Source organism: Somniosus microcephalus, chromosome 5 (assembly GCF_052327205.1).
Source record: "Somniosus microcephalus isolate GS21.2 chromosome 5, FLI_Smic_1.0, whole genome shotgun sequence".
NCBI lineage: Eukaryota > Metazoa > Chordata > Chondrichthyes > Squaliformes > Somniosidae > Somniosus > Somniosus microcephalus.
In genome coordinates this window covers 246,160,966-246,170,653 of record NC_140991.1, presented here as the reverse complement: position 1 = coordinate 246,170,653, position 9,688 = coordinate 246,160,966, and the positions used below count along the sequence as shown (strand labels likewise).

The window sequence follows — 9,688 nt, the reverse complement described above, 5'->3', positions numbered from 1 at the left end:
TGGTGGAGGTTGGAAATTTGGCTGGCATCAAGGGGCATATCTAGGTTGGACAGAAGTTCTTCCCTGATGGAGGTATAACCCCATTGGAAAACCCTGGCCTCAACCTCCAGCCTGCACCCAATCTCTGTTTCACACATTGCATTAAGAAGCAGTTACTAATTAGGCCCACAAAATTCCTTGTACTTTCACCACTCCCTATGCTGGTTGAAATTTCTTATGATAATCACATTGAACAATTGGAACCAAAAACTCAAAATTATCAAAGTGACACATAGCATTAGAGGAACCATGAATGTGGGTCAGTAGAGACTAGACAAGGCACTTTCTCTCCTTCTCATCGTGCACTGTTCTTGGATTCAAGGCAGAGCACCTCACCAAGCACACAATGCAGTTTTGAAATCAGCTAAGGGGTCTGTGCAACAGTACTCAGGGGCAAGTTTCCATCAGATTTTTCTTCTATCCCTGTGGGAAAGTGCCTTGGTGCCTCCTTGATAATGTGGCTGGGATAAGTCATTTACCACAAAGTTGGTTATAGGGATCGAGGTGCATTCCAGCATTCCACAGTTCCAACAGGTTAATTTTTAAATCTATTTTCTAAACAATGTATTTGGAGTTAATACAAAAAATGCTACTGTATGTTAATTAATACTCATTTATTCTTGTATTTGAGCATTAGTCTAATAATACAGAAATAACAATGCATGCGTAATATTTTCACACACTAAAGGAATTTCACATGAACAAAAATGAGACATGCATGGCCATTATTGGCATTCAAAACACAATATAGTAGCTCATCATTTACTCCTGAAACAAGGCTCCACATTTTCTGGTCCTCAATTTCCATTTTGTTTTTAAATGTAAAGATGGTTTCATTTATCCAAAGTAATCAATGTGAAGTCTCTTTCATGCTGGCTAGCTGTCCTTCATTCTGTTCACAAGAATAAAAAAGTGCAGAGTTATCATAAATCTAAAATTATGAACCATTATACAATCAAATTTTGTGTTGTTTTAACACAGTCCCCATTTAGAAATATGTAAATGATTGTTAGGTGTTTTAATAGTCAATGGGCTCCATCAAAACATTAAAGAACCAGTCAACAATTGATATGGTGATGTAAGAGCTCTGCTGCCCGTACCCTGACTTGCTCTAAGTCCCGTTCACCCATCACCCCTGTGCTTGGCCTGGCAATGCCTCAAATTTAAAATGGTCATCCTTGTGTTTAAATCCCTCCATGGCCTCACCCCTCACCATCTCGAACCTCCTCCAGTGCTACGACCCTCAGAAATCTGCATTCCTCCAATTTAGGCCTCATTTCCTTTGCCCATGCATTGGCGACTGTGCCTTCAGTTGTCTAAGCTCTTAAGCGCCAGAATTCCCTCCCTAAGCCTCTCCACCTCTCTCTCCTCTTTCGAGATGCTCCTTAAAACCTATCACTTTGACCAAGCTTTTGGTCACCAGTCCTAATATCTCATGTGGCTCGTGTCAAATTTAGTCTGACAATGCTCCTGTGAGGCGCCTTGGAACATTTTACTACATTAAAGGCGATATATAAATGGAGGTTGTTAATGTAATATGGCAGCATACCAATGTGCAGTGCTATAGATTGATAGGATGGGCGTACATGCCAGCATCTCTTCACATGGTAGGTCGCTTTCCTCTGCTGTGCCTAGTCTGTCCTATTAGTAGGTGGCACCATTTTTGCATAACCAAAAGGATGATGGAAGAAGTCACCATAAAGCTTATTTCCTGCAACCAGTTGATCAGGGAGCACAACTGCCACAGACTAGGATGGTTGGAACTTAATTGCCATCATACCTGGGAAAAGGAACATAGGAATGCCATTTAGCCCCTCGAGCCTGTTCCGCCACTTAATCAGATCATGGCTCTGATCTGCGACCTAACTCCATATACCCACCTTTGCCCCATATCCCTCAATAACTTTGGTTAACAAAAATCTATCAATCTCCGATTTAAAATCAACAAATGATCTAGCATCAATTGCCACTTGCGGAAGAGAGCTCCAAACTTCTACCAACCTGTGTGTAGAAGTGTTTCCCAATTTCATTCCTGAAAGATCTGGTTCTAATTTTTAGACTTTGTCTCATAGCCCTAGACTCCCTAACCAGTGGAAATAGTTTCTCTCTATCTACCCGATCTATTCCCTTTAATACCTTCAAAACTTCAATCAAATCAACCCTTAACCTTCTACATTCTAGTGAATACAACCCTAATTTGTGTAATCGCTCCTCGTAATTTAATCCTTGGAGTTCGGGTATTTTTTATTATTTGTTTGAGAGGAGGGCATCGCTGGCAAGGTTAGCATTTATTGCCCATCCCTAATTGCCCTCGAGCAGGTGGTGGTGAGCCGCTTCTTGAACCACTGCAGTCCGTGTCGTGAAGGTACTCCCACAGTGCTAGGGAGTTCCTGGATTTTGACCCAGCGACGATGAAGGATCACTGCCCTGAGGAACTCCTGCAGCGATGTCCTGGGGCTGTGATGATTGACCTTCAACCACCACAATCATCTTCCTTTGTGCTAGGTGTGACTCAAGCCAGTGGAGCGTTTCACCCCCGCACCCCCCGGTTCCCATTGTATTCAGTTTTACTAGGGCTCCTTGATGACACACTCGGTCAAATGCTGCCAACAACGATGAGTCAGCCTACAGGGAGGAGGTCCAGCATCTTGTGAAGTGGTGCACCGATAACAACCTGGCCCTTAACATCAAGAAAACCAAAGAAATCATTGTGGACTTCAGGAAGTCTAAAGGCGGAAGTCACACCCCCATCCACATCCATGGGGCTGTGGTGGAAAGGGTGGACAGCTTTAAGTTCCTCAGAGTCCACATCACGGAAGACCTCTCCTGGTCCCTCAATACCTCCTCTCTGGTGAAGAAGGCCCAGCAGCGCCTATATTTCCTAAGGAGGCTGAAGGGATGTAACCTGTCACCCCTGATCCTCTCTAACTTTTACCGCTGCACAATAGAGAGCATCCTGACGAACTGTATCACAGTATGGTATGGCAGCTGTAGCTACTATGACCGGAAAGCCCTGCAGCGGGTAGTCAAAACTGCCCAATGCATTACCGGCACCCGGCTACCGACCATAGAACACATATACCAGAAACGCTGTTTACGGAGGTCACGGACCATCATCAAAGACCTTACCCACCCCAGCCACAGTCTGTTCGCCCTCCTGCCATCTGGGAGACGCTCCAGATGCATTTGCACCCGAACGACCAGATTTAGGAACAGCTTCTTTCCCAGGGCTGTCATCCTACTGAACTCCACAAATAAACTATAAAGCCTGCACATCTGCCAATGCACTTTATTATGGTTATGTTTATGTATTACAAGCCAAATGAATGTTGAATGTTTAAATGTCTTAATCTAAATGTACACTCTCGGGAGCCGCAAGCCTACATTTCGTTGTACTGCACTTGTGCACTAACAATGACAATAAAGTTGATTATTATTATTATTGATGCCAAGGGCAGTCATTCTCATCTCACCTCTGGAATTCAGCTCCTTTGTCCATGTTTGGACCAAGGCTGTAATGAGGTCAGGAGCCGAGTGGTCTTGGCGAAATCCAAACTCGGCACCAGTGAGCAGGTTATTGGTAAGTGCCGCTTGATAGCACTGTCGATGACACCTTCCATCATTTTGCTGATGATTGAGAGTAAACTGATGGGGTGTGGCAGAGCCACTAAGGGACTCTGAACAACTGTACATAATTCCCTTTAACAATGTCAGCTACAGCCTGAACCCGTATCTTTGTATATACTGTTTGCATGTACAGAGCGCGGTCCCTTTAAGAGCGCGGGCAAACGCGATGACGTCATGACGTTAATCACATGGTCCTCCAACGGCAGGAAAAACGTGATGACGTCATGACGCCATCCACGGGACCGCCCTAGCAGTCCTCGTGGAGCCTCTGAACTGACTAGACCTGTATTCATAGTTCTCGTGCATTTGTTTGTTAAACTCAGTTAGTTTTACATTAATCATCTTTTGATTGATCGCCTGAGTCGACCTCAGTCTTTTGATAGGAATTAGACATTCCTACAGGGGCAGTAATTGGCCGGATTGGATTTGTCCTGCTTTTTGTGGACAGGACATACCTGGGCGGTTTTCCAAATTGTCGGATAAATGCCAGTGTTCTGGCTGTACTGGAACAGCTTGGCTAGAGGCGCGGCTAGTTCTGGAGCACAAGTCTTCAGCACGATAGCCAGGATGTTGTCGGGGCCCATAGCCTTTGCTGTATCTAGTACGCTCAGCCGTTTCTTGATATCACGTGGAGCGAATCGAATTGGCTGAAGACTGGCTCCTGTGATGGTGGAGACCTCGTGAGTAGGCCGATATGGATCATCCACTCGGCACTTCTTGCTGAAGATGGTTGCAAACGCTTCAGCCTTGTCTTTTGCACTCATGTGCTGGGCTCCACCATCATTGAGGATGGGGATAATCATGGAGCCTCCTCCTCCTGTTAGTTGTTTAATGGTCCACCACCATTCACGACTGGATGTGGCAGGACTGCAGAGCTTTGATCTGATCTGTTGATTGAGGGATTGGTTAGACCTGTCTACAGCATGCTGCTTCTGCTTTTTAGCATGCATATAGTCCTGTGTTGCAGCCTCCCCAGGTTGGCACCTCATTTTTAGGTACGCCTCGTGCTGCTTCTAGCATACTCTTCTACAATCCTTATTGAACCTTTGTTGGTCCCCTGGCTTGGTAGTAATGGCAGAGTGAGGGATATGCCGGGTCATGAGGTTACAGATTATGGTGGAATCTGCTGCTGATGGCCCACAGCGCCTCATGGATGCCCAGTTTTGAGCTGCTAGATCTGTTCTGAATCTATCCCATTTAGCACGGTGGTACTGCCACACAGCACGCTGGAGGGTGTCTTCAGTGTGAAGACGGGACTTCATCTCCACAATGACTGTGCGGTGATCACTGCTACCAATACTGTTATGGACAGATGCATCTGTGACAGGTAGATTGGTGAGGACGAGGTCAAGTAGGTTTTTCCCTCATGTTGGCTCTCTCACCACCTGTTGCAGGCCCAGACTGGCAGTTATGTCCTTCAGGACTCGGCCAGCTCAGTCAGTAGTGGTGCTACCAAGCCACTCTTGGTGATGGACATTTAAATCCCCCACCCAGAGTACATTCTGTGTCCTTGCTACCCTCAGTGCTTCTTCCAAGTGGTTTTCAACATGGAGGAGTACTGATTCATCAGCTGAGGGAGGGCGGTAGGTGGTAATCAGCAGGCGGTTTCCTTGCTCATGCTTGACCTGAAGCCATGAGACTTCATGGGGTCCCGAGTCATTGTTGAGGACTCCCAGGGCCACTCCTTCCTGACTGTATACCACTGTGCCGCCACCCCTGGTGGGTCTGTCCTGCCAGTGGGACAGGACATACCCAGGGATGGTGATGGAGGAGTTTGGGACATTGGCTGAAAGGTATGATTCTATGAGTATGACTGTCAGGCTGTTGCTTGACTAGTCTGTCGAACATCTCTCCCAATTTTGTTAGTGAGGAGGGCTTTGCAGGGTCGACTGGGCTGGGTGTGCCGTTGCCGTGTCCGTAGCCAGTGCCGAGGTTGATGCCGGGTGGTCCGTCCGGTTTCATTCTTATTGGCCCAGTAATTCCGGGCACAATGCGTGGCTACGGACGGGGTACTCACGCGTGTGCCCGGAGGAATTGCCGGTTTTCAGCATGCACAGCGCATGCGCTGAAAACCGGCATTTCCTGTCCTCTGACCCAAGGGGTTAAGAGGCAGAGCGCGCGTGACTGTACAGGCAGCGCGTGCGCAGTGAAATTCCTTTTTTTTCCCCCCCAGAGTTGCGTGCGTATAAAGGCCTCCGGTCTTTACGTGTGGAAAAACCAGACATAAGTATTTAGTTTTTCAGGTAAGTGGGCTTTTAGTACAATGTAGAATTTTTTTTCCCACAGGTTTGTTATTTTTAAAGAATTTACAGTAAGGTAAGTTTAGTTTTAGACCCTATTTTTAAAAAATTTATTTTTTTCAAAAAATTGATTAATTGTTTAAAACATTTTTAAAAACTTATTTATAGTTAATATAATCAGTGGGATGTTTTTTAAAATTTTATTTAAAGTTAAAGTAGTGTTTTGGCAGCCCATACTTTTCATGAGTTTGACAGCTCTTACTGTCAAACTCATGAATGAGTTTCCCCTCCCCTGATTGGCTGCACGGTGCTCACCTGATCCCAGCCGGCACATCGCACTAACTACGCCGCTGGATCAGGTAAGCACAGCGCGCCAACATCTGAACCGGGCCAGTGACAGGAAATGCGAGCAGGCCCGGGCTTCAGATGTCAGCGCGCAGGGTGAGTGCACATCGGGGGCTTGCATGCGCGGCAAGCCCTCGATCCTAATTTCAGGGCCATTATGTTTTGCAGCAGTTAGTTACAACTGAGTGTCTTGCTAGGCCATTTCAGAGGGCAGCTAAGAGTCAACCACATTGCTGTGGGTCTGGAGTCAAATATAGGCCAGACCAGGTAAGGACAGCAGATTTCCTTCCCTAAAGGATATTAGTGAATCAGATGGGTTTTTACGAAAATCCAATAGTTTCATGGTTACCATTACTGATACTAGCTATTTATTCCACATTTATTTAATTAACTGAATTTAAATTCCCCAGCTGTCATGGTGGGATCATTAGTCCAGGCCTTTGGATTACTAGTCCAGTGACATTACCACTACGCTACCGTTCCCTTCTGGTAAACCTACGCTACACTCCCTCCAAGGCCAATATATCCTTCCTAAGGTATGGTGCCCAGAACTACTCTCAGTACTCCAGGTGTGGTCTAACCAGGGCTTTGTATAGCTGCAGCATAACTTCTACCCCCTTGTATTCTAGTCCTCTAGATTTAAAGGCCAGCATTCCAGTAGCCTTTGATTATTTTCTGTGTCTGTTCATGACATTTTAATGATCTATGTACCTGGACCCCCCAAGTTTCTTTGGAGCATCACTGTTTTTTGCTTTTTCCCCATTTAGAAAGTACCCTGTTCTAGCCTTTTTAGGTCCAAAGTGGATGACCTCACATTTATCTACATTGAAATCCATTTGCCACAGTTTTGCCCATTCAATTAATCTATCAATATCCCTTTGTAATTTTATGCTTTCATCTACAATGCCACCTATCTTTGTCACCGGCAAACTTGGATATGTGGCTTTCTATGCCATCATCGAACTCGTTAATAAGTACTTTGAATAATTGTGTCCCCACAGATCCCTGCAGGACACCACTCGTCACATCCTGCCAATGAGAGTACCCGCTCATTATCCCTACCTCTGTCTGCTGCCACTCAGTCAATTTCCTAACCAGGTCAATAATTTGCCTTCAATTCCATGTGCTTCAACCTTAGTTAACAGTCTCTTATGAGGGACTATCATCAAATGCCTTCTGGAAGTCCATATAAATAACATCCATAGACATTTCCCTGTCCCCTACTTCAGTCACCTCTTCAAAAAATTCAATCAGGTTCATCAGGCATGACTGACCTTTCACAAATCCATGATCAACTGAAAATTTGTGAGGTGTTCAGTCACCCTATCCTTAATTATAGACTCTAGTAATTTCCCAAGAACAGGTGTTAGGCTAACTGGTCTATAATTCCCTGGTCTCCCTCTCTTGCCATTCTTAAATAGCGGAGTGACATGCGCAATTTTCCAATTTAAAATAACAATTCCTGAATCGAGAACACTTGGGAAGATTATAGTTAGGGCATCTGCAATGTGCTCACCTAATTCCTTTAAAACCCTGGGATGGAAACCATCTGGTCCTGGGAATTTGTCACTCTTTAGTGCCATTATATTCTTCATTACTGTTATTTTAAACGTGATGATAGTTTTAAAAGCAAAATTGTGGCCTTTCATGGAATCCCCAAACCCTTTACACAATTGTTATGTAGGTAAATTGAGCCATTGCCAATATTAGCCAAATTTGAATGGCTTTGCACAAAGATTCAACTATTATCAGAAATGACAAACAGTTTTGTAAATCACAAAACTGGGAGTGTGTTATTAATTATTTTTTTACAATTAAGTTCAATAGTTTGGAATAATTTACTAGAATTCTAAACACAACCGCAATTATAAATATTTTATAAGCCTTGTGTAGCTGACCCTATAATTGTCTCAACTTTTCATACTACATATTGTTAAAACTTTAGACACCTTGGGCTTCCAGTTTTCCTCCTATATCGCATTCCTTACTTTAACTTAACTGTTGTAAATGAGCCTGCTCTATGCATTAGGGCTCTTGGACTGAATGGGATTGCTTTACTGAAAGAAATACTTCACTAAATTAGAAACAGGGTAGGAAAGTGGCAAATGTCACTACTTTGCTGGAATCTTTTTCTGCTTCTGTCTTTATAATGATGGTGTACTACTTAAAGTATTCCATCTACTGAGACTACTCAAGGCAGAATGCTTGAGTTGTTGGTCGACACTAAAATGTCCTTGGCTGATTTCCAATGAGACAGACTATGAGCTCCCCAAGTGCCCACTCAAATGCTACGGTTGCGCAATTCCTTCAAAAACAAAGCCTAAACCATTGATTTTGGAATTACAACCAGTGCCAGTCCTTACAGACTTCTTTAAAAATACCTCTGTATGAGCCGCATTGACTTGAATTTCCTTGGATATCCCTGGTTTATCTTCTCGAGATGAAATCAACGTATTCATTCTGTCAAAAGGAAAATACAAAAATATATCAAAAGGATACAAATTCTTCAGTTGAATAAAGTTCACAGCAAACAAGGAAAACTTATCGGAGAAAGCTTATGAATGCAAGGACTTTCATAATGGCTGAGCGCACTGGATACAGCAAGGGCTATGGGCCCCGACAACATACCAACTATCGTGCTGAAGACTTGTGCTCCAGAACTAGCCAAGTTGTTCCAGTACAGCTACAATACTGGCATCTCTCCAACAATGTGGAAAACTGCCCAGGTATGTCCTGTCCACAAAAAAGACAAATCCAACCCGGCCAATTGCCACCCCATCAGTCTACTCTCAATCATCAGCAAAGTGATGGAAGGTGTCATCGACAGTGCTATCAAGTGGCACTTACTCACCAATAACCTGCTCACTGATGTCCAGTTTGGGTTCTGCCAAGACCACTCAGCTCATTACAGCCTTCGTCCAAACATGGACAAAAGAGCTGAATTCCAGGAGGTGAGGTCAGGCGAGAGTGACTGCCCTTGACATCAAGGCAGCATTTGACTGAGTGTGGCATCAAGGAACCCTAGTAAAACTGAAGTCAATGGGAATCTGGGGGAAAACTCTCCACTGGCTGGAGTCATACCTAGCACAAAGGAAGATGGTTGTGGTGGTTGAAGGTCAATCATCACAGCCCCAGGACATCGCTGCAGGAGTTCCTCAGGGCAGTGTTCTAGGCCCAGCCATCTTTAGCTGCTTCATCAATGACCTTCCCTCCAACATAATGTCAGAAATGGGGATGTTCGCTGATGACTGCACAGTGTTCAGTGTCATTCACAACTCCTCAGATAATGAAGCAGTCCATGTCCACATGCAACAAGACCTGGACGACGTTCAGGCTGAGGCTGATAAGTGTCAGGTAACATTCACGCCACAGAAGTGCCAGGCAATGATTATCTCCAACAAGCGAGAGTCTGACCACCACCCCTTGACATTCAACGG

General features: G+C 44.6%; 1 protein-coding gene across 3 annotated transcripts in view; it reads right to left on the bottom strand.

Annotated features, from left to right (window-relative positions):
* Positions 1–638: 638 nt before the first annotated feature.
* The window catches only part of sycp2l (synaptonemal complex protein 2-like), a 291,748-nt gene continuing 282,698 nt past the window's right edge, over positions 639–9,688 (bottom strand). For all 3 annotated transcript variants that reach the window (XM_085988796.1, XM_085988797.1, XM_085988798.1), the window contains 2 exons: positions 8,633–8,711; positions 639–931 (listed from right to left, as the gene is read on the bottom strand). In XM_085988796.1, the coding sequence (XP_085844922.1) occupies positions 890–931; positions 8,633–8,711 (121 nt within the window). In that variant the 3' untranslated portion in view covers positions 639–889. The remainder of the gene's footprint in view (positions 932–8,632; positions 8,712–9,688) is intronic.